The 27,500-nt window shown below is 36.0% G+C and overlaps 1 protein-coding gene across 2 annotated transcripts in view; it reads left to right on the top strand.

The window, feature by feature from the left end:
• The window catches only part of LOC133571937 (putative deoxyribonuclease TATDN3), a 93,336-nt gene that overhangs the window by 42,859 nt on the left and 22,977 nt on the right, over positions 1–27,500 (top strand). For both annotated transcript variants that reach the window (XM_061924482.2, XM_061924480.2), the window contains exons 11-20: positions 7,547–7,726; positions 10,370–10,436; positions 11,845–11,919; positions 14,114–14,239; positions 15,838–15,923; positions 20,637–20,777; positions 22,751–22,832; positions 22,936–23,029; positions 27,251–27,392; positions 27,479–27,500. The exon at positions 27,479–27,500 is cut by the window's right edge and continues 86 nt beyond it. In XM_061924482.2, the coding sequence (XP_061780466.1) occupies positions 7,547–7,726; positions 10,370–10,436; positions 11,845–11,919; positions 14,114–14,239; positions 15,838–15,923; positions 20,637–20,777; positions 22,751–22,832; positions 22,936–23,029; positions 27,251–27,392; positions 27,479–27,500 (1,015 nt within the window). The remainder of the gene's footprint in view (positions 1–7,546; positions 7,727–10,369; positions 10,437–11,844; positions 11,920–14,113; positions 14,240–15,837; positions 15,924–20,636; positions 20,778–22,750; positions 22,833–22,935; positions 23,030–27,250; positions 27,393–27,478) is intronic.

Here is a 27,500-nt window from a genome sequence, read left to right as displayed (position 1 = left end):
TGAGTATATACACTTCACTGCCGATGTGGGGGGGCGCCACCTAAAATCTTGCCTAGGGCGTGTGTGTGTGTGTCTGTGTATATTTATGTATGTGTGTATATATATTAGAGATGCGCGGATAGGCAATTATTTCATCCGCAACCGCATCAGAAAGTCGTCAACCATCCGCAATCCACCCGATCTAACATTTGATCAGAACCGCATCCGCCCGCACCCGCCCGTTGTTATATATCTAATATAGACGATGCAAGGCATTAGTGAGGTTATAAAGCTTTTGCCTGTTAAAGAAAGGAGACTGATCCAATGCAGCACAGACATTCGCGTGCCACGCTGTCACGACCCAGACGCACACCAGTGCGCAATCATATGGGAGCCGCGCTGAGCGCACCTCCAAGCGCGTCTCGCTGCCGGCGACGGCCGGGTATATGGGCCCGACGCTCCAGCGCCATCCATTTTCAGGGCTAGTTGATTCGGCAGGTGGGTTGTTACACACTCCTTAGCGGGTTCCGACTTCCATGGCCACCGTCCTAGCTGCTGTCTATCAACCAGGGTGAGCCCCACCCCTTTCGTGAGCGCACTGCGCGCGGAGTGACCCCTGTTACGCGCCCCCGGCAACAGGGGTGGCGGGCAGGTAAGCTGCGCGGGCGGAGCGCGCGGAGTGACCCCTGTTTCGAGCCCCCGGCCACGGGGGTGGCGGGCAGGTAAGCTGCTTACCTGCTGCGCGTGACGCCGGCCGCGGCGAAGGCGGACGAGGCGGGGTGTCGGTGCGGTGGGCGCGGTGGTGACCCTGGATGTGCGTCGGGCCCTTCTCGCGGATCGCCTCAGCTACGGCTCCCGGTGGGGCCCTCTCGGGGGAAGGGGCCTCGGTCCCGGACCCCGGCGAGGCGTCCCTTCTCCGCTCCGTAAAAGTGTCCATCTCTTTTCTTTTTTTTTTTCTTCTGTTGTGGCATATGCTGCAGGTGCCTGCTCGTTTTTCGTATGTGGGTAACAACATTTAACTATGTATATATATTTCCCAATTGGTTTAACTGCCACCCGCCTGAATCTATTTAAAATCTTTTTTTTTTTTATTTCAACCACCCGACCCGACCCGACCCGCGGATAAAATCTAATTTTTTTTAATTTCATCCGCCCGATCCGCGGATAATCCGCGGACTCCGCGGTTGTGCCCGCAAACCGCGCATCTCTAATATATATATATATATATCATACTTGCCAACCCTCCCGGATTTTCCGGGAGACTCCCGAAATTCAGCGCCTCTCCTGAAAACCTTCCGGGACAAATTTTCTCCCGAAAATCTCCCGAAATTCAGGCGGACTCAGGTCCATGCGGACCTGAGTCCGCTAACCCACAATATAAACAGCGTACCTGCCCAATCACGTTATAACTGTAGAATGATCGAGGGTGGGTTCTTGGTTTCTTATGTGGGTTTATTGTTAGGCAGTTTCATTAACGTCCTCCCAGCACGGCAACAACACACAACAGCAGCAGTCATGTTTTTCGTCTACTGTAAAGCGGTTCGTCTGCCGTAAACAGCAATGTTGTGACACTCTTAAACAGGACAATACTGCCATCTAGTGCATTTGATGAAAGCACTTTTGTGCGTGCCACACAGCAATGCATCATCAGAGAGGGTGTTCAGCATGGTTAGAAAAATAGTGACAGAGAATAGAACAAGGATGGACAATTCAACCCTTAACTCAACAATGAGTAGATGAGTGTTATGTGTGTGTATATGTTATAAATAAATGAACACTGAAATTCAAGTAGTTATTTTATATATATATATATATATATATATATATATATATATATATATATATATATATATATATATATATGAAATACTTGACTTAGTATTTCGTCAAGTATTATATGTATGTATATATGTATGTATACATATATATATATATATATACATTAAATACTTGACTTAGTATTTCGTCAAGTATTTCTTATATATATATATATATATATATATATATATATATATATGAAATACTTGACTTGGTGAATTCTAGCTGTAAATATACTCCTCCCCTCTTAACCACGCCCCCCACCTCCCGAAATTGGAGGTCTCAAGGTTGGCAAGTATGATATATATTTATATACACACACACACACACATTATATATATATATATATATATATATATATATATATATATATATATATATATATATATATATATATATACTGTATATATATATATTTTTTTTTTGAATGAATTTGCAAAAAAATATATAAAATAATTTTTTTTAAATTGCAATAATGGGTATTGTGTGTAGTTTTGAAAATGAATATTAAATTTTGGAATAAGGCTGGAAAATAAGAGAATGTGCAATAAGTGAAGCTCTGTGAATACTGTAGCTTCTATTCTGACCTATTTAGTAACAAGGTGAGGGAATGAAGTGTACTTTTGGAGTTATTGCCACATATTTCTACATAACTTAGATATGCTAACAATAGCCAGCAGTAGAGAATATGGAGCGTTTTTTGGTCCAGAACATACACTATATTGCCAAAAGTATTTGGCCACCTGCCTTGACTCACATATGAAGTTGAAGTGCCATCCCATTCCTAACCTATAGGGTTCAATATGACCTTTTGCAGCTATTACAGCTTCAACTCTTCTGGGAAGGCTGTCCACAAGGTTGCGGAGTGTGTTTTTAGCGATTTTCCACCATTCTTCCAAAAGCGCATTGGCCTGGCTCTCAGTCTCCGTTCTAATAGGTGTTCCATCGGGTTCAGGTCAGGACTCTGTGCAGGCCAGTCAAGTTCATCCACACCAGACTCTGTCATCCATGTCTTTATGGATCACTGGTGCATAGTCATGTTTCAAGAGGAAGGGGCCTGCTCCAAACTGTTCCCACAAGGTTGGGAGCATGGAATTGTCCAAAATGTTTTGGTAGGGACCAAGGTTTTCGGCAAATAAACTCACAGCTGACCAGGACATTAGAAAGTTCTCTTGCCGTCTGAGAAGTGTTGTATCCCAAATAGCTGCAATCGCTGAAATCGTGGTTTCCAAATGTGTCTGTACATGTAGAAGAAAATCAAATCAAATCAGAATCAGAAATACTTTAATAATCCCCAAGGGGAAATTAAGATTTTCAGCACAATCCCATTCAAGATCAGACAAACATTACAGGGAGACTAGAACAGGATCAAACATTACAGGGAGACTAGAACAGGATCAAACATTACATGAAGACTAGAACAGGATCAAACATTACAGGGAGACTAGAACAGGGTCAAACATTACAGGGAGACTAGAACAGGTTCAAACATTACAGGGAGACTAGAACAGGATCAAACATTACAGGGAGACTAGAACAGGATCAAACATTACAGGAAGACTAGAACAGGATCAAACATTACAGGGAGACTAGAACAGGATGAAACATTACAGGGAGACAGAACAGGATGAAACATTACAGGGAGACAGAACAGGATGAAACATTACATGGAGACAGAACAGGATCAAACATTACAAGGAGACAGAAGAGGATCAAACATTACAGGGAGACAGAAGAGGATCAAACATTACAGGGAGACAGAAGAGGATGAAACATTACAGGGAGACAGAAGAGGATCAAACATTACAGGGAGACAGAACAGGATCGCTGACGGCTCTGCCAACTTCCGGCGCCCCTTACAAAAAAAGGTGAGAAACAGGTAAACGCTGGGGATGGGAAACACGGGCTTGTCTGGATGATCAGAATCAGAATCACTTTAATAATCCCGGAGGGGAAATTAAGATTTTCAGCACAATCCCATTCAAGATCAGACAAACATTACAGGGAGACAGAACAGGATCAAACATTACAGGTAGACAGAACAGGATCGAACATTACATAGAGACAGAACAGGATGAAACTTTACAGGGAGACAGAACAGGATCAAACATTACAGGGAGACAGAACAGGATCAAACATTACAGGGAAACAAAACAGGACCGCTGACGGCTCTGCCAACTTCCGGTGCCCCTTACAAAAAAGGTGAGAAACAGGTAAACACTGGGGATGGGCAACACGGGCTTGTCTGGATGGTCAGAATCACTTTAATAATCCCCGAGAGGAAATTAAGATTTTCAGCACAATCCCATTCAAGTTCAGACAAACATTACAGGGAGACAGAACAGGATCAAACATTACATGGAGACAGAACAGGATCAAACATTACATGGAGACAGAACAGGATCAAACATTACAGGGAGACAGAACAGGATCAAACATTACAGGGAGACAGAACAGGATCGAACATTACAGGGAGACAGAACAGGATCGAACATTACAGGGAGACAGAACAGGATCGAACGTTACATAGAGACAGAACAGGATCAAACATTACAGGGAGACAGAACAGGATCAAACATTACATGGAGACAGAACAGGATCAAACATGACGGAGACAGAACAGGATCAAACATTACAGGGAGACAGAACAGGATCAAACATTACAGGGAGACAGAACAGGATCGAACATTACATGAAGACAGAACAGGATCGAACATTACATAGAGACAGAACAGGATGAAACATTACAGGGAGACAGAACAGGATCGCTGACGGCTCTGCCAACTTCCGGCGCCCCTTACAAAAAAAGGTGAGAAACAGGTAAACGCTGGGGATGGGAAACACGGGCTTGTCTGGATGATCAGAATCAAAATCACTTTAATAATCCCGGAGGGGAAATTAAGATTTTCAGCACAATCCCATTCAAGATCAGACAAACATTACAGGGAGACAGAACAGGAAGAAACGTTACAGGGAGACAGAACAGGATCAAACATTGCAAGGAGACAGAACAGGATCAAACATTACAGGGAGACAGAACAGGATCGCTGACGGGTCTGCCAACTTTCGGTGCCTCTTCCAAAAAAAGGTGAGAAACAGGTAAACGCTGGGGATGGGAAACACGGGCTTGTCTGGATGATCAGAATCAGAATCACTTTAATAATCCCAGAGGGGAAATTAAGATTTTCAGCACAATCCCATCCAAGATCAGACAAACATTACAGGGAGACAGAACAGGATGAAACATTACAGAGAGACAGAACAGGATGAAAAATTACAGGGAGACAGAACAGGATCAAACATTACAGGGAGACAGAACAGGATCAAACATTACAGGGAGACAGAACAGGATCGCTGACGGCTCTTCCAACTTCCGGTGCCCCTTACAAAAAAGGTGAAAAACAGGTAAACGCTGGGGATGGGCAACACAGGCTTGTCTGGATGATCAGAATAACTTTAATAATCCCCGAGAGGAAATTAAGATTTTCAGCACAATCCCATTCAAGATCAGACAAACATTACAGGGAGACAGAACAGGATGAAATGTTACAGGGAGACAGAACAGGATGAAAAATTACAGGGAGACAGAACAGGATCAAACATAGGGAGACAGAACAGGATCAAACATTACAGGGAGACAGAACAGGATCAAACATTACATGGAGACAGAACAGGATCAAACATTACATGGAGACAGAACAGGATCGAACATTACATAGAGACAGAACAGAATTGAACATTACAGGGAGGCAGAACAGGATCGAACATTACAGGGAGACAGAACAGGATCAAACATTACAAGGAGACAGAACAAGATGAAACATTACAGGGAGACAGAACAGGATCAAACATTACATGGAGACAGAACAGGATCAAACATTACAGGGAGACAGAACAGGATCGAACATTACAGGGAGACAGAACAGGATCGAACATTACAGGGAGACAGTGCTTGGCACTCAGCATCAAGGGTTGGAATTGGGGGTTAAATCACCAAAATGATTCCTGGGCGCAGCCACCGCTGCTGCCCACTGCTCCCCTCACCTCCCAGGGGGTGATCAAGGGTGATGGGTCAAATGCAGAGAATAATTTCGCCACACCTAGTGTGTGTGTGACAATCATTGGTACTTTATCTTTATCTTTTTAACAGGATCAAACATTACAGGGAGACAGAACAGGATCAAACATTACAGGGAGACAGAACAGGATCAAACATTACAGGGAGACAGAACAGGATCGAACATTACAGGGAGACAGAACAGGATTAATTATTACAGGGAGACAGAACAGGATCAAACATTACATGGAGACAGAACAGGATCAAACATTACATGGAGACAGAACAGGATCAAACATTACAGGGAGACAGAACAGGATCGAACATTACATAGAGACAGAACAGGATAAAACATTACAGGGAGCCAGAACTGGATCAAACATTACATGGAGACAGAACAGGATCAAACATGACAGGGAGACAGAACAGGATCAAACATTACATGGAGACAGAACAGGATCGAACATTACAGGGAGACAGAACAGGATCGAACATTACAGGGAGACAGAACAGGATCAAACATTACAGGGAGACAGAACAGGATCAAACATTACAGGGAGACAGAACAGGATCGAACATTACAGGGAGACAGAACAGGATCGAACATTACAGGGAGACAGAACAGGATTAATTATTACAGGGAGACAGAACAGGATCAAACATTACAGGGAGACAGAACAGGATCAACCATTACATAGAGACAGAACAGGATCGAACATTACAGGGAGACAGAACAGGATCAAACATTACATGGAGACAGAACTGGATCAAACATTACAGGGAGACAGAACAGGATCAAACATTACAGGAAGACAGAACAGGATCGAACATTACAGGGAGACAGAACAGGATGAAACATTACAGGGAGACAGAACAGAATCAAACATTACATGGAGACAGAACAGAATCAAACATTACATGGAGACAGAACAGGATCAAACATTACAGGGAGACAGAACAGGATCAAACATTACATAGAGACAGAACAGGATCGAACATTACATAGAGACAGAACAGGATGAAACATTACAGGAGACAGAACAGAATCAAACATTACATGGAGACAGAACAGGATCAAACATTACATGGAGACAGAACAGGATCAAACATTACATGGAGACAGAACAGGATCGAACATTACATAGAGACGGAACAGGATGAAACATTACAGGGAGACAGAACAGGATCGCTGACGGCTCTGCCAACTTCCGGCGCCCCTTACAAAAAAAGGTGAGAAACAGGTAAACGTTGGGGACAGGGGGGAGTGGGGGGGAATTCAGTCTAAGCCTGGGCCCCTGGAAAGGATGTCCAGACAGAGGCCAAGGTGGAAAATAAGCTCATAGCCATAGCACACATAAGCATGTGTGTAAGAGGGAAACATCAAAGGACTGCCTCCATCTTTGTTATGAAGCCGACTATGGCGCCTTCTTTCTGGCGTCACTTCCTCTCCAAACTCACTTTGTAAAGGATCAATGAGTCCACACAAAGCTAAGTGTCGGAGATTGAAGAATGACACGGCTGACTTACCTACCCGGGTAAACATGTGGACATTAAATGCTGCTTTAGTGTGGCTGAAACCAGGCTCAGGCTAAATAATGATTCCTCTAAGAGGTTGAAGGACTTAGTGTACTGAACCTGCATGTTGTGTGCGGGAGAACTTAAAAACACATTCTTTGTGCTGCATGATTTCAGGACAGCATGGACAAGCACCTTGTCATCCGTGGATACACCACCTTCCCTCCCCGGCTTCCTGACCCGTCGTGTGTCAGGAAGTTAAGCCAAAACAAGCAATCAGCCGACAGACTGAAGGTGGAGGACGTGGACAAGACGAGGAGCAGCAAGAACGTGGAAGTGAAGCCTTACAAGCAAGTGGTATACACTCTAATCCATACCTTTTTATACATCTGTTAATGGTCCTTACAAGCAAGTGGTATACACTCTAATCCATACCTTTTATATAAGTCTGTTAGTGGTCCTTACAAGCAAGTGGTATACACTCTAATCCATACCTTTTATATAAGTCTGTTAATGGTCCTTACAAGCAAGTGGTATACACTCTAATCCATACCTTTTATATAAGTCTGTTAGTGGTCTTTACAAGCAAGTGGTATACACTCTAATCCATGCCTTTTTATATATCTGTTAATAGTCATTACAAGCAAGTGGTATACACTCTAATCCATACCTTTTTTTATACGTCTGTTAATGGTCCTTACAAGCAAGTGGTATACACTCTAATCCATACCTTTTTATACGTCTGTTAATGGTCCTTACAAGCAAGTGGTATACACTCTAATCCATACCTTTTTATACGTCTGTTAATGGTCCTTACAAGCAAGTGGTATACACTCTAATCCATACCTTTTTATACATCTGTTAATGGTCCTTACAAGCAAGTGGTATACACTCTAATCCATACCTTTTTTATACGTCTGTTAATGGTCCTTACAAGCATGTGGTATACACTCTAATCCATAACTTTTTATACATCTGTTAATGGTCCTTACAAGCAAGTGGTATACACTCGAATCCATACCTTTTATATAAGTCTGTTAATGGTCCTTACAAGCAAGTGGTATACACTCTAATCCATACCTTTTTATACGTCTGTTAATGGTCCTTACAAGCAAGTGGTATACACTCTAATCCATACCTTTTTATATAAGTCTGTTAATGGTCCTTACAAGGAAGTGGTATACACTCGAATCCATACCTTTTTATATATCTGTTAATGGTCCTTACAAGCAAGTGGTATACACTCGAATCCATACCTTTTTATACATCTGTTAATTGTCCTTACAAGCAAGTGGTATACACTCTAATCCATACCTTTTTATACGTCCTTTAATGGTCCTTACAAGCAAGTGGTATACACTCTAATCTATACCTTTTTATACATCTGTTAATGGTCCTTACAAGCAAGTGGTATACACTCTAATCCATACCTTTTTATACGTCTGTTAATGGTCCTTACAAGCAAGTGGTATACACTCTAATCCATACCTTTTTATATACATCTGTTAATGGTCCTTACAAGCAAGTGGTATACACTCTAATCCATACCTTTTATATACATCTGTTAATGGTCCTTACAAGCAAGTGGTATACACTCTAATCCATACCTTTTTATACATGTGTTAATGGTCCTTACAAGCAAGTGGTATACACTCTAATCCATACCTTTTTATACATCTGTTAATGGTCCTTACAAGCAAGTGGTATACACTCTAATCCATACCTTTTATATAAGTCTGTTAGTGGTCCTTACAAGCAAGTGGTATACACTCTAATCCATACCTTTTATATCTGTCTGTTAATGGTTCTTACAAGCAAGTGGTATACACTCTAATCCATACCTTTTATATACATCTGTTAATGGTCTTTACAAGCAAGTGGTATACACTCTAATCCATACCTTTTATATAAGTCTGTTAATGGTCCTTACAAGCAAGTGGTATACACTCTAATCCATACCTTTTTATACGTCTGTTAATGGTCCTTACAAGCAAGTGGTATACACTCTAATCCATACCTTTTTATATATCTGTTAATTGTCCTTACAAGCAAGTGGTATACACTCTAATCCATACCTTTTTATACGTCTGTTAATGGTCCTTACAAGCAAGTGGTATACACTCTAATCCATACCTTTTTATATATCTGTTAATGGTCCTTACAAGCAAGTGGTATACACTCTAATCCATACCTTTTTATACGTCTGTTAATGGTTCTTACAAGCAAGTGGTGTACACTCTAATCCATACCTTTTTATATATCTGTTAATGGTCCTTACAAGCAAGTGGTATACACTCTAATCCATACCTTTTTATATATCTGTTAATTGTCCTTACAAGCAAGTGGTATACACTCTAATCCATACCTTTTATATAAGTCTGTTAATGGTCCTTACAAGCAAGTGGTATACACTCTAATCCATACCTTTATATACATCTGTTAATGGTCCTTACAAGCAAGTGGTATACACTCTAATCCATACCTTTATATACATCTGTTAATGGTCCTTACAAGCAAGTAGTATACACTCTAATCCATACCTTTTTTACATCTGTTAATGGTCCTTACAAGCAAGTAGTATACACTCTAATCCATACCTTTTTACATCTGTTAATGGTCCTTACAAGCAAGTGGTATACACTCTAATCCATACCTTTTTATACGTCTGTTAATGGTCCTTACAAGCAAGTGGTATACACTCTAATCCATACCTTTTATATAAGTCTGTTAGTGGTCCTTACAAGCAAGTGGTATACACTCTAATCCATACCTTTTTATACGTCTGTTAATGGTCCTTACAAGCAAGTGGTATACACTCTAATCCATACCTTTTATATATCTGTTAATTGTCCTTACAAGCAAGTGGTATACACTCTAATCCATACCTTTTTTATACGTCCTTTAATGGTCCTTACAAGCAAGTGGTATACACTCTAATCCATACCTTTTTATACGTCCTTTAATGGTCCTCAGCACCTTCTTCATTCTTTTTTCTCGCAGCTCAGTGAAAGCGCCCGAGAGAGAAAAGTGCCCGTCACTCGCATCGGACGTTTAGTGACTTTTGGAGGTACGTCCATTCTCCCTTTTCGGTCTCCACACTGTGTCTGCTTGTAAGTACTCTGTGTGTGTGCGCTGCCCAACATGCTCCTCTGCTCCTAAAACCAGCAATGTGACGACAGCGCGCCGTCATGCCTGTTAAAAAATAATAATAATTTGGAACCCACCCATCCATCCATTTTCTACCGCTTGTCCCTTTCGGGGTGATGGAGCCTATCCCAGCTGCATTCGGGCGGTAGGCGGGGTACACCCTGGATAAGTCACCACCTTATCACAGGGCCAACACAGATAGACAGAACCGGTACTTTTCAAATAGAATATAGTACCCTTTTTGATTCATTAGTACCGCGATACTATACTATACTAGTACCGGTATACCGTATAACCCTAATACACACACACACATTTACACACACATATATACACACGTCAGGTTCAAACACCGAACTATCTATTACACAAGACAAGAAGAAGGAATCAAGCAGAGACAGAGTTGAATTTTGCTCATGAGGAGAGACGTATTGGGCTGCACACTCAGTTACAGTTTTCCCCCTACACTCTAAGGTACAGTCCCACGTGCTCCTCTATTTATTTGGGAGGTCCCTAGTTAACATCACTGACACAATACGTGATTATTCAGAATGGAAATGTGCCGACAGTCGTGATTTCTCCCTGTCTGCATCATGTCCACGCCGAGGTACTCGATGTCCGTCCTCGGCTATCAGCAGGCTGGGTCTGGAACTGCTGACAAGAGAAAACTTCGCAAAGCAACACCACAAGTTGTGTGCCTTTGCACAGACAGAAAAGTACAACTTCAGCACAATTGATAATAACTATAACAACAGCCTTTAAAGCATAAGAGTTGTGTGATAACTTATACATAATTATTCTAACACACGCACACAAATAATATATAATTATATATATATATATATATATATATATATATATATATATATATATATATTTCTTAAACTGTCAAAAAAAGAGATTAAAATAATTTATATTCATTTCATTTAAAGAAATACATCATTTGAGAAAAGGGAATAAAATAACTAGAACATGTACTTATTTAATGAAACTGAACAAGTGTAGTGAGGAATATACAACATTGTGCCTAATCAAGTGTCTTCATCATGTCACCACTAGTGGGCGCAAGTTTAATAAGCTTTTATAAATATTATTAGGACATTAGTCCCAGTCGGAGAGCCACCATGTACAAGATGAAGTGTTTATAGGACTATTTAAAATTGACTCTTGACACTTTCTGCTCTTATTGGTTCAACTTAGTGGAGAAGTCAAAGTTTATTTGGTCCCCACATTGAAATAGTCTCAGTCTAGACTAGTTCATCTCTGTTTATTTGATGGTGAATTAAAGTACTTGCTACTTATGTACTGTTCTTGGACTTTTTGGGCAGGTCTGGCTGTAGGACTTGGTCTTGGTGCCATCGCTGACATGGCCAAGAAGGCGTTTAAACCTCAACAGCAGCAAGGTGACGACACCTTTTTGTTCCAATAATCATCCATTCTTTGTGTGTATATATGTATGAGTGGATGTATATTGTGGAGGATGCATATATGTTTAATAAGAGTTCTTTCTTTTTACATAACAATGTTTAGAGTAGATAGTACTTTTCCTTTTTATATTCTACTAGTTTCTCTTGTGTTCAGAGGTCTGTTTTGTGTCTTAACCTTGGACTGTGAATACCTCCCCCACTGGTTCCTTATCAGTGTTGCGAGGGGGTGATGGGGGTTTTCTTTGTGTGCAAAGGAGTTGGCTTTTCCGTTGGAATGCCAGATCAACTAGAGTAGCCGATATGAATGTACCGTATTTTCCGCACCATAAGGCGCCCTGGGTTATAAGCCGCGCCTTCAATGAACGGCATATTTCAAAACTTTGTCCACCTATAAGCCGCCCCGTGTTGTAAGCCGCATCTAACTGCGCTAAAGGAATGTCAAAAAAACAGTCAGATAGGTCAGTCAAACTTTAATAATATATTAAAAACCAGCGTTCTAACAACTCTGTTCACTCCCAAAATGTACGCAAATGTGCAATCACAAACATACGTATATCAACATGGACAGAGCTGCGTGAAAAAAGCCACCCGGCCTCTTCGCGTAAACTTAAACTTACCTTAACCACTCGCTCATCTTTTCTTCATCCATCCCTTCGAGTTAGCTTTTATGATGACGCCGGCTGGAAAGGTCTCTTTTGGCAAGGTCTTCCTTTTGAATATCACCATGGGTGGAAGTTTCTGGCCATTAGCATGGCAAGCTAGAAGCACAGTGAAGGATGACTTCTCATTCCCTGTGGTGCGAATATTCACCGTACGTGCTCCCGTTGTATCCACAGTGCGGTTCACAGGAATATCAGTTGCTGTGAAATAGTAGTCCGTGTGCGGATGGAGAGATTGCGTCTTTTCATGAACCGGATCCCTGACGCTTAGTAGGAGCCATTTTGTGGTCTTTACAGATGTAAACACACAAAGGAAATGAAACGTACGGTGATATCCGCGCGCTTTTTCTTCTTCTACGCGGGCGGGTGGTTGCTTACAGTAGAAGAAGAAGCGCTTCCTGTTCTATGGGGGCGGGTGCTTACCTTGGCGGTTGCTTGCGTAGAAGAAGAAGCGCTTCCTGTTCTACCGGGAAAAAAGATGGCGGCTGTTTACCGAAGTTGCGAGACCGAAACTTTATGAAAATGAATCTTAATATTTATCCATATATAAAGCGCACCGGGTTATAAGGCGCACTGTCAGCTTTTGAGAAAATTTGTGGTTTTTAGGTGCGCCTTATAGTGCGGAAAATACGGTATTGGTTAAGTTGACCTCCTAAAGCTTTAGTAAAACTTGAAAATATTCCAATTCTGTCTTGATGGTCCTTCTTACTCAGCATATATGTCATCGAAAGAACTTGGGATTCACCAGTAACTTTGATTCCCTGGAAGGAAGAGCAATTTATATGTATGTGTGTGTGTGTGTGTGTGTGTGTGTGTGTGTGTGTGTGTGTGTCTCCAGGGATGTATTTCCTGACTTTATAAACATAAAATGAATTTTAAATAAAGGAAAAAATATTTTGTGATGCTAAAAAAGCATCGATCCAATCAAATCCAGTGATTTAGAAGTAGCTAAAACACTGCCGACTGCGGATGTTTTAAAGCACCTCTTCCTGAGGGTGTTTCAATGTTATATCTTTATCTTTACTTTTTACACCAAAATGTGTCCATTCTCCCTTTTCTGTCTACACACTGTGTCTGCTTGTAAGTACTCTGTGTGTGTGCGCTGCCCAACATGCTCCTCTGCTCGTGAAACCAGCAATGTCGTCATGCCTGTAAAAAAGAAAAATGTGCGCACCGTACTTTTCAGAGTATAGTACCGTATTTGATTCATTAGTACCGCGATACTATACTAGTACCAGTATACTATACTAGATATATACTGTACAACCCTATTGTAATGTAAGACATTTTTCATTGTTTTGGTAGATAGACTAAATGTGATGTGTAGCGCTTTTATTGTGAAGGTGGAAGTGTATGACAAAAGTGCTTCAAGACTTCCTCTATATCGCCTTTTTTTCTGCTGAGTTTTTATTCCACCTTACTAAAGCAGTAACAGTCTACATTCTATGTCATTAATACTCTAAACTGTACTCCAGTTTTCTTTAATTGCCTTTTTCTCCCCCCCCCCCCAGACAATAAAAAGTCAGTCCTGAACTCCTACAGCTTCCTGTCTGAAGCCAACGCTGAGAGGATCGTCCGCACTTTGTGTAAAGTCCGCGGCGCCGCGTTAAAACTGGGCCAGATGCTGAGCATTCAAGGTAGTCACACCTCTCAAACTCACTACTTTATTTGGCCCTCGGAAGCCTGGAAATAAAACAGTCGACCAGTACTTTTTTTCTTTTCCGACTTACTCAATGTATTCCTTCTTTTTTATTTTGAAAGGGAAAAAAGTGAGGCCTCTCAAAAATAATGAGTTCACTCTGTCAGGTTCAAACACTGATGACATTTATTAAACAGACAAGAAGCAAGGAATCATGCAGAGACAGAGTTCAATTTTGCCCGATGAGGAGAGACGTATGGTGCTGTACACTCAGTTACAGTTCCAACCTATGCTCTAAGGTACAGCCCACGTGCTCCTCTATTTAATAATAATAGATTTTATTTGTAAAAAGCACTTTATATTGAGTAAACAATCTCAAAGTGTATTAAAAAAAATAAAAAAGATAAAGAAATGAAGAAAAATAAAAACTAGAACAGCCAAATAGCTATAACTAGTATGCATATATCTAAAAAAAGGCTTTTTTAAAAAGAAGGGCTAGCCTTTTTTAAAAGCATCCACAGTCTGTGGTGCCCTCAGGTGGTCAGGGAGAGCGTTCCACAGAATGGGAGCTTATTTGGGAGGTCCCTGGTTACATCACTGAGGCTGCTTCTGAAGGAAGGGGGGGTCATTTCAGTTAGACACAATATATGATTATTCAGAAATGGAAACGTGATATCGCCCTGTCTCTGCTTTGTCTGCGTCGCGGTACTCGATGTTCTGGACACAAGCACTGATACGAGACGACTCGCAATCCAAGATTGCAAGTTGTGTGCCTTTGCACGGATAGAAAAGTACAAACTTCAGCACAATTGATAATAACTATAGCAACAGCCTTTAGGCATAAGAGTTGTGTGATAACTTACACATGATTATTCTAACACACTCATGCGATGAATCACCAAAAATTCTGCGTCAATCGTGTATTTTAACACGTACTATTTGCATTTGTGTCCAAATATTGTGCTCTTAATTAATCACCATTAATCATTAGAAAATGTAATAAATGTCAATCTGTTAAATGATCAAATCAAAAATGTAATCTTAGTTTTCTTACACTCTATTATTTGCATTCATTTTAGTTTGTTTTGTTGCTGTAGTCAGGAAGTAGTCTTTGCCATTTAAGTTGTCTTTTGTGGCGCCCTAAGAAGTGTTAATACTGTAAGCACTGCACTCACGACATTTTCATTCACACTTTTGGAGGTGTTGAAATCGCCATGTAAAACCGCGAATGCTAATCGGTAGCATGTATGTGGCATATTCAACGTCAATTAGCGTTGAGCTAGCTCGCTTTGACCACGTTTACCCACGTGTCTTCTTCTTTTCCGTTTGTTTACCAAGTGTTCTTCTCATTTTCATCTACAGGCGCATGTGGCGTGGCCAATTATGCAAATTAGATGAACATTTTCAATGATCCTTAAAGCAGAAGAGTCCTAACTCGTCAAATGAAATGAATACATGATTAATATTATATTTGTCAGCTTTGACACAAATCTAACATGTTTTGTTCTTTAGTGCAAAAAAGTTATCAAAGTGGCCCCAAATTCTTTAATTGCAATTTTGGCCGCCCCTGCTTATAATAGTTTTTTCCTCTTTCAGACGACGCCTTCATTAACCCTCAACTGGCCAAAATCTTTGATCGTGTTCGGCAAAGTGCGGACTTCATGCCCACCAAGCAGATGATGGTCAGTTCCTTTTTTATTCACTCACCTGTCAGTCAACTCACGAATGAACACATGAATCTCTAATCAAATTAACTAATTACTGTACTAGTGAATGAATGAACAAATTACTTCACTAATAAAATAAAGTAATGATTGATCGGATGAATTAATGAATAAGTAAAGTAATGACCTAATGAATGACTGTACCAATGAATGTGTGAACTAATGAATTAATGATCAAATGAATGACTGTACTAATAAAATGAACTAATGAATGAGTGAACTAATGATCAAATTAACTAATGATTGACTGTACTAATAACATTAATGAACCAATGAATGAGTGAACAAATGAAATGATCAGATTAACTAATGCATGACTGTACTAATGAATGAGTGAACTAATGAATTAATGATCGAATTAACTAATGAATGACTGTACTAATACATGAATGAACTAATGAGTGAGTGAACTAATGAAATAATGATCAAGTTAACTAATGAATGACTGTACTAATACATGAATGAACTAATGAGTGAGTGAACTAATGAAATAATGATCAAGTTAACTAATGCATGACTGTACTAATAAAATGAATGAATTAATGATCAAATGAACTAATGAATGACTGTACTAATAAAATGAACTAATGATCGAATTAACTAATGATTGACTGTACTAATAAAATTAATGAACCAATGAATGAGTGAACTAATGAAATGATTAGATTAACTAATGCAAGACTGTACTAATGAATGAGTGAACTAATGAATTAATGATCGAATTAACTAATGAATGGCTGTAGTGATACATGAATGAACTAATGAGTGAGTGAACTAATGAAATAATGATCAAGTTAACTAATGAATGACTGTACTAATACATGAATGAACTAATGAGTGAGTGAACTAATGAAAGAATGATCAAATTAACTAATGCATGAGTGTACTAATAAAATGAATGAACCACTGAATGAGTGAACTAATGAAATAATGATCAAATTAACTAATGCATGACTGTACTAATAAAATGAATGAATTAATGATCGAATTAACTAATGAATGACTACTAATAAAATGAACCAATGAATGAGTGAACTAATGATCGAATTAACTAATGATTGACTGTACTAATAAAATTAATGAACCAATGAATGAGTGAACTAATGAAATGATTAGATTAACTAATGCAAGACTGTACTAATGAATGAGTGAACTAATGAATTAATGATCGAATTAACTAATGAATGACTACTAATACATGAATGAACTAATGAGTGAGTGAACTAATGAAAGAATGATCAAATTAACTAATGCATGACTGTACTAGTAAAATGAATGAATTAATGATCGAATTAACTAATGAATGACTGTACTAATAAAATGAACTAATGAATGAGTGAACTAATGATCGAATTAACTAATAACATTAATGAACCAATGAATGAGTGAAATGATCAGATTAACTAATGCATGACTGTACTAATGAATGAGTGAACTAATGAATTAATGATCAAATTAACTAATGAATGACTGTACTAATACATGAATGAACTAATGAGTGAGTGAACTAATGAAATAATGATCAAGTTAACTAATGAATGACTGTACTAATACATGAATGAACTAATGAGTGAGTGAACTAATGAAATAATGATCAAGTTAACTAATGAATGACTACTAATAAAATGAATGAATGATCGAATTAACTAATGAATGACTGTACTAATACATGAACGAACTAATGAGTGAGTGAACTAATGAATTAATGATCGAATTAACTAATGAATGACTGTACTAATACATGAATGAACTAATGAGTGAGTGAACTAATGAAATATTGATCAAGTTAACTAATGAATGACTGTACTAATACATGAATGAACTAATGAGTGAGTGAACTAATGAAATAATGATCAAGTTAACTAATGCATGAGTGTACTAATAAAATGAATGAACCACTGAATGAGTGAACTAATGAAATAATGATCAAATTAACTAATGCGTGACTGTACTAATAAAATTAATGAATTAATGATCGAATTAACTAATGAATGACTGTACTAATAAAATGAACCAATGAATGAGTGAACTAATGATCGAATTAACTAATAACATTAATGAACCAATGATTGAGTGAACTAATGAAATGATCAGATTAACTAATGCATGACTGTACTAATGAATGAGTGAACTAATGAATTAATGATCGAATTAACTAATGAATGACTGTACTAATACATGAATGAACTAATGAGTGAGTGAACTAATGAAATAATGATCAAGTTAACTAATGAATGACTGTACTAATACATGAATGAACTAATGAGTGAGTGAACTAATGAAATGATCAAGTTAACTAATGCATGACTGTACTAATGAATGAGTGAACTAATGAATTAATGATCGAATTAACTAATGAATGACTGTACTAATACATGAATGAACTAATGAGTGAGTGAACTAATGAAATAATGATCAAGTTAATGAATGACTGTACTAATACATGAATGAACTAATGAGTGAGTGAACTAATGAAATAATGATCAAGTTAACTAATGCATGACTGTACTAATGAATGAGTGAACTAATGAATTAATGATCGAATTAACTAATGAATGACTGTACTAATACATGAATGAACTAATGAGTGAGTGAACTAATGAAATAATGATCAAGTTAACTAATGCATGAGTGTACTAATAAAATGAATGAACAACTGAATGAGTGAACTAATGAAATAATGATCAAATTAACTAATGCATGACTGTACTAATAAAATGAATGAATTAATGATCGAATTAACTAATGAATGACTGTACTAATAAAATGAACTAATGAATGAGTGAACTAATGATCGAATTAACTAATGATTGACTGTACTAATAACATTAATGAACCAATGAATGAGTGAACTAATGAAATGATCAGATTAACTAATGCATGACTGTACTAATGAATGAGTGAACTAATGAATTAATGATCGAATTAACTAATGAATGACTGTACTAATACATGAATGAACTAATGAGTGAGTGAACTAATGAAATAATGATCAAGTTAACTAATGCATGAGTGTACTAATAAAATGAATGAACCACTGAATGAATGAACTAATGAAATAATGATCAAGTTAACTAATGCATGACTGTACTAGTAAAATGAATGAATTAATGATCGAATTAACTAATGAATGACTGTACTAATACATGAATGAACTAATGAGTGAGTGAACTAATGAAATAATGATCAAGTTAACTAATGCATGAGTGTACTAATAAAATGAATGAACTAATGAATTAATGATCGAATTAACTAATGAATGACTGTACTAATACATGAATGAACTAATGAGTGAGTGAACTAATGAAATAATGATCAAGTTAACTAATGCATGACTGTACTAATGAATGAGTGAACTAATGAATTAATGATCGAATTAACTAATGAATGACTGTACTAATACATGAATGAACTAATGAGTGAGTGAACTAATGAAATAATGATCAAGTTAACTAATGAATGACTGTACTAATAAAATGAATGAACCACTGAATGAGTGAACTAATGAAATAATGATCAAATTAACTAATGCATGACTGTACTAATAAAATGAATGAATTAATGATCGAATTAACTAATGAATGACTGTACTAATAAAATGAACTAATGAATGAGTGAACTAATGATTGACTGTACTAATAAAATTAATGAACCAATGAATGAGTGAACTAATGAAATGATCAGATTAACTAATGCATGACTGTACTAATGAATGAGTGAACTAATGAATTAATGATCGAATTAACTAATGAATGACTGTACTAATACATGAATGAACTAATGAGTGAGTGAACTAATGAAATAATGATCAAGTTAACTAATGAATGACTGTACTAATACATGAATGAACTAATGAGTGAGTGAACTAATGAAATAATGATCAAATTAACTAATGCATGACTGTACTAATAAAATGAATGAACCATTGAATGAGTGAACTAATGAAAAATAATGATCAAATTAACTAATGCATGACTGTACTAATAAAATGAATGAATGAATGATCAAATTAACTAATGAATGACTGTACTAATACATGAACGAACTGAGTGAGTGAACTAATGAAATAATGATCAAATTAACTAATGAATGAGTGAACTAATGAATTAATGATCAAATTAACTAACGAATGATTGTACCAATAAAATGAATTAACTAATGAGTGAGTGAACTAATGACTGTACTAATAAAATGATTGAATGAACGTATGGATCAATGAATGAAAAATCAATTTAACTAATGAATGAGTGGACTAATAAATTACTGATCGAATGAAATGATGACTACACTAATAAATGCATATATGGATGGATGGATGAATGATCAAATTAACTGACTTCTAATGAATGAATGGATTAAACTATTGATCAAATATAATGATTTTATAAATGAATGAATTAGGGATTGAGTGAACAAATGAACTAGTGAATGACTAAACTAATGACTGTATTAATAAAATGAATGATTGTATGAACAAGTGAACTAAAGACTGCACTCATAAAATGACTGAATGAATGAATGATTCAAATAACCGACTGCTAATGAATGAATGAACTGATGAATGGATTGACAAATGAATGACTACTAATGCATTTATGATTTCAATACATGCCTCCTAATGGAATGGAGTAATTGGATAATGAATGAATGAATGAATGGTGTGGCGTGCAGAAGGCCATCACCAGTGACCTGGGTCCAGACTGGCGCCAGCACCTGGACTACTTTGAGGAGAAACCCTTTGCTGCGGCCTCCATCGGCCAGGTGCACCTGGGCCGCTTGAAAGATGGCCGCCAAGTCGCCATCAAGATTCAGGTGACAACTTTGGATTTGTAGTCTGCATTATTATTATAATAATTATAATAATAATAATTTATAGTCTGCATTATTATAATAATAATAATTATTATTATTATTATTATAATAATAATAATAATTTATAGTCTGCATTATTATTATAATAATAATAATAATAATAATTTGTAGTCTGCATTATTATTATAATAATAATAATAATAATAATAATTTGTAGTCTGCATTATTATAATAATAATAATAATAATTTGTAGTCTGCATTATTATTATAATAATAATAATAATTTGTAGTCTGCATTATTATAATAATAATAATAATAATAATTTGTAGTCTGCATTATTATTATAATAATTATAATAATACAATTTATAGTCTGCATTATTATTATAATAATAATAATAATAATTTGTAGTCTGCATTATTATAATAATAATAATAATAATTTGTAGTCTGCATTATTATTATAATAATTATAATAATATAATTTATAGTCTGCATTATTATTATAATAATAATAATAATAATTTGTAGTCTGCATTATTATAATAATAATAATAATAATTTGTAGTCTGCATTATTATTATAATAATAATAATAATAATAATTTATAGTCTGCATTATTATAATAATAATAATTTGTAGTCTGAATTATTATTATAATAATTATAATAATAATAATTTATAGTCTGTATTATTATTATAATAATAATTTGTAGTCTGCATTATTATAATAATAATAATAATTTGTAGTCTGCATTATTATTATTATAATAATAATAATAATTTATAGTCTGCATTATTATTATTATAATAATAATAATTTGTAGTCTGAATTATTATAATAATTATAATAATAATTTGTAGTCTGCATTATTATTATAATAATTATAATAATAATAATTTATAGTCTGCATTATTATTATAATAATTATAATTTGTAGTCTGCATTATTATAATAATAATAATTTATAGTCTGCATTATTATAATAATAATAATAATTTGTAGTCTGCATTATTATTATAATAATAATAATAATTTGTAGTCTACATTATTATAATAATAATAATAATAATTTGTAGTCTGCATTATTATTATTATAATAATAATAATAATAATTTGTAGTCTGCATTATTATAATAATTTGTAGTCTACATTATTATAATAATAATAATTTGTAGTCTACATTATTATTATAATAATAATAATAATATAATTTGTAGTCTGCATTATTATAATAATAATAATTTGTAGTCTACATTATTATTATAATAATAATAATATAATTTGTAGTCTGCATTATTATTATAATAATAATAATTTGTAGTCTGCATTATTATAATAATAATAATAATAATAATAATTTATAGTCTGCATTATTATTATAATAATAATAATAATAATAATTTGTAGTCTGCATTATTATTATAGTAATAATAATAATAATTTGTAGTCTACATTATTATTATAATAATAATAATAATAATTTGTAGTCTGCATTATTATAATAATAATAATAATAATAATTTATAGTCTGCATTATTATAATAATAATAATAATAATAATAATAATTTGTAGTCTGCATTATTATTATAGTAATAATAATAATTTGTAGTCTACATTATTGTTATAATAATAATAATAATAATTTGTAGTCTGCATTATTATTATAATAATAATAATAATTTGTAGTCTGCATTATTATAATAATAATAATAATAATAATTTATAGTCTGCATTATTATTATAATAATAATAATTTGTAGTCTGCATTATTATTATAATAATAATAATAATAATTTGTAGTCTACATTATTATAATAATAATAATAATAATAATTTGTAGTCTGCATTATTATTATAATAATAATAATAATTTGTAGTCTGCATTATTATAATAATAATAATAATTTGTAGTCTACATTATTATTATAATAATAATAATTTATTATTGTTGTTGTTGTTGTTGTTAGTATCCTGCAGTGTCCAAAAGTATCGACAGTGACGTGAACAACATCATGACTGCTCTCAGTCTGAGCAACGCTCTGCCTCAAGGTCTCACACACACACACACACACACACACACACACACACACACACACACACACACACACACTGAGATGAAGATAAGGTACTATAGTCAGGTGTGTGTGTGCAGGATTGTTCCCACAACATGTGATGCGTGTGATGAGCAGAGAGTTGGCACAGGAGTGTGATTACATCAGAGAGGCCGAGAGTGCCATTAAGTTCCAGTGAGTACACAACACACTGTCACACACCACACAATCATCACACACACAAACATAGTTTTATTTGTATGTTTTTTTTTTACTTTTTAAATATTCTCCTATCTTTTGACATAATTAATTACATATAAATAAAGGTTGTACAGTATCCCACTACTAGTATAGTGGTACTAATTAATCAAAATCGATACTATACTCTAGTGATGGGTCCGGCAACACCGATGCATCGGCGCATGCGTCGAGCTCATAGAGCGAAACCCTGTGTCGGTGCACGTACCGCTTTTAGAAAGTCACGTGACGCATCATGAGCTGTTTCGGTCACGTGACCGATACGCCAACTGTGTCGCACTGACGCCTCCTCTGTGCCCTGTGAGCGGCTCTTTTCTACAGCCGGAGAAATAATAACTAAGAAGAGAAATCGTCTAAAATGTAATAAGTCGGAAAAACTTTTTTTTTTTTTATGAAAATGTGTAAAAAAATTAAATTAAAACAATTCCCAGACCACAATCATCCACAACACGTTCTCTTAGATTTCCATGTTATGATACATGTTCACATTATTTATTGACTATCTAAAAAAGATAAAAATATATTTTTATTTAAATGAAGATATGAAATAATCCTAAATGAAATACAATGACTTGGTTTATATTATTGTATATACTAGGGCAGGGGTCACCAACGCGGTGCCCGCGGTCACCAGGTAGCCCGTAAGGACCAGATCAGTCGCCCGCTGGCCTGTTCTAAAAATAGCTCAAAGAGCAGCACTTACCAGTGAGCTGCCTCTATTTTTTAAATTGTATTTATTTACTAGCAAGCTGGTCTCGCTTTGCTCCACATTTTTAATTCTAAAAGAGACAAAACTCAAATAGAATTTGAAAATCCAAGAAAATATTTTAAAGACTTGGTCTTCACTTGGAATAAGTGGTAGAAAATGGATGAGTCTTCACTTGTTTAAATAAATTCATTTATTTTTTTTACTTTGCTTCTTATTACTTTTAGAAATACAATTTTAGAGAAAAAAATACAACCTTAAAAATGATTTTAGGATTTTTAAACAAATATACCTTTTTACCTTTTAAATTTCTTCCTCTTCTTTCCTGACAATTTAAATCAATGTTCAAGTAATTTTTTTTAAATTATTATTATTTTAAAGAATAATACATATTTTAGCTTCTGGTTTTTCGACGAAGAATATTTGTGAAATATTTCTTCAAACTTACTATGATTAAAATTCAAAAAAATTATTCTGGCAAATCTAGAAAATCAAATTTAAATCTTATTTCAAAGTATTTTGAATTTCTTTTAAAATTTTTGTTCTGGAAAATCTAGAAGAAATACTGATTTGTCTTTGTTAGAAATATAGCTTGGTCCAATTTGTTAAATATTCTAACAAAGTGCAGATTGGATTTTAACCAATTTAAAACATGTCATCAAAATTCTAAAATGTATCTTAATCAGGAAAAATTACTAATGTTCCATAAATTCTTTTTTTGATTTTTTCAAAAAGATTCAAATTAGCTAGTTTTTCTCTTCTTTTTGTCGGTTGAATTTTGAATTTTAAAGAGTCGAAATTGAAGATAAACTATGTTTCAAAATTTTATTTTAATTTTTTTCATGTTTTCTCCTCTTTTAAACCGTTCAATTAAGTGTTTTTTTCATCATTTATTCTCTACAAAAAAAACTTCCGTAAAAGGAAAAAAAAATGTACGACGGAATGACAGACAGAAATACCCATTTTTTTATATATATAAATGTATTTATTTCGCTATTCTTGTTTAAATCACACTTACGTGTAACTTACAAATGACAATATATTTATTTATTTAAGTGTGTATCAAACTGGTAGCCCCTCGCATTAATCAGTACCCAAGAAGTAGTTTTTGGTTTCAAAAAGGTTGGTGACCCCTGTACTAGGGCATCAAATCAGTGTCAGTTGAGTCGGTCCATAGGTTGCCTGTAGGGATTTTTAATGTCCAGCAGATGTCAGTATTTAGTGACACAGTATCGACACAGTATCAATACAGTTTTGCAATGTGTCGAAACGCTTCATGACGCCTCATCAACCCATCACTACTATACTCTGTTTGAAAAGCACCGGTTACCCATATTTTTTTTTAACGGGCATGACATTGCTGGTTTTAGGAGCAGAGGAGCATGTTGGGCAGCGCACACACACAGAGTACTTACAAGCAGACACAGTGTGTAGACAGAAAAGGGAGAATGGACGCATTTTGGTGTAAAAAGTCAAGATAAAGGTGAAGTTATAACACTGACACACCCTCAGGAAGATCTGCTTTAAGTGTTGTAGCTACTTCTAAATCACTAATCCTGGTCTCCATGGTGGCGAATAAAGTATGTTTCTTACAAGTATCATTATCACTGGAGGACGAGGAATATCTAAACATGCTTCACTACACACCGTAGGAGGAGACAATAGCTCACCACCGTCACAATGTAAACAAATGCCATGGGTGGATCTACACCTGACATCCACTGTAATGATACCAAGTACAAGAGCGTATCTAGTCGATACTACTATGATTACATCGATATTAAAAAACAAAATGTCATATTATGTTTATAAAGTCAGTAAATACGTCCCTGGACACATGAGGACTTTTGAATATGACCAATGTATGATCCTGTAACTACTTGGTATCACATCCATACCTACCGTATTTTCCGCACCATAAGGCGCCCTGGGTTATAAGCCGCGCCTTCAATGAACGGCATATTTCAAAACTTTGTCCACCTATAAGCCGCCCCGTGTTGTAAGCCGCATCTAACTGCGCTAAAGGAATGTCAAAAAAACAGTCAGATAGGTCAGTCAAACTTTAATAATATATTAAAACCAGCGTGATGTGGGCGCGCATGGAGTCGTATATCAACATGGACGGAGCTGCGTGAAAAAAGCCACCCGGCCTCTTCGCGTAAACTTAAACTTACCTTAACCACTCGCTCATCTTTTCTTCATCCATCCCTTCGAGTTAGCTTTTATGATGACGCCGGCTGGAAAGGTCTCTTTTGGCAAGGTCTTCCTTTTGAATATCACCATGGGTGGAAGTTTCTGGCCATTAGCATGGCAAGCTAGAACCACAGTGAAGGATGACTTCTCATTCCCTGTGGTGCGAATATTCACCGTACGTGCTCCCGTTGTATCCACAGTGCGGTTCACAGGAATATCAGTTGCTGTGAAATAGTAGTCCGTGTGCGGATGGAGAGATTGCGTCTTTTCATGAACCGGATCCCTGACGCTTAGTAGGAGCCATTTTGTGGTCTTTACAGATGTAAACAGGAAATGAAACGTACGTTAATATCCGCGCGCTTTTTCTTCTTCTACGCGGGCGGGTGGTTGCTTACAGTAGAAGAAGAAGCGCTTCCTGTTCTATGGGGGCGGGTGCTTACCTTGGCGGTTGCTTGCGTAGAAGAAGAAGCGCTTCCTGTTCTACCGGGAAAAAAGATGGCGGCTGTTTACCGTAGTTGCGAGATCGAAACTTTATGAAAATGAATCGTAATATTAATCCATATATAAAGCGCACCGGGTTATAAGGCGCACTGTCAGCTTTTGAGAAAATTTGTGGTTTTTAGGTGCGCCTTATAGTGCGGAAAATACGGTAAATGTGTGGTATCATCCAAAACTAATGTCAAGTATGAAAGAAGAGAAGAATAAGTGATTATTACATTTTAACAGAAGTGTAGATAGAACATGTTCAAACAGAAAATAAGCAGATATTAACAAATAATAAATTTTTTACAGTTTGTCCCTCATAATGTGTACAAAATAATAGGTGTATAAATGACACAATATGTTACTGCATAGACTAATTAGGAGTCTTTGTTTGTTTACTTACTACTAAAAGACAAGTTGTCTATTTAATTTAAGGACTAAATGACAATAATAAACATATGTTTCATGTACACTAACATTTGTTGTTACAATAATGACATTTTCTTGTGGTCACCTTTATTTAGAAAAGTATCGAAATACATTTTGGTACCGGTACCAAAATATTGGTACTGAGACAACATTAGTGTTTATTAAAACTATATTCAACTTGGGGGGAAACACAAGCTAATTTTCTACCATCTAATAAATATTTAAAAAATACAATGAAAAGAATAACATTGTATAAAAATGTATTTTAAGTGGGGAAAAAGACGTTACTATTTGTAAATAATGCTGTGAAAGTGTTTGATGAAGTAGTAAGAGTGAGAGTTTGTCAGAGAGCTGCTGAAGGAGCAGACCTTCTTCCTGGTTCCTGACGTCATCAAAGAACTGAGCAGCCAACATGTCCTGACCACCACTCTGGTGCCAGGCTTCCCTCTGGACCAAGGCACACATCTGTCCCAGGAACTAAGGAACCAGGTCACCAAATCTTCTGACTTTTTTCTTCTCTTCCAAACATCTCAAACTCTTTTAAAAAATTTTTTTGTCTTTTCCTCTCCTTTTAGATCTGTGAGCAGATCCTCACTT

Source organism: Nerophis lumbriciformis, linkage group LG29 (genome assembly GCF_033978685.3).
Source record: "Nerophis lumbriciformis linkage group LG29, RoL_Nlum_v2.1, whole genome shotgun sequence".
In the NCBI taxonomy this organism is placed as follows: Eukaryota; Metazoa; Chordata; class Actinopteri; order Syngnathiformes; family Syngnathidae; genus Nerophis; species Nerophis lumbriciformis.
The sequence above is the reverse complement of the archived record's forward strand: the minus strand, read 5'-3'. Positions and strand labels throughout refer to the sequence as shown.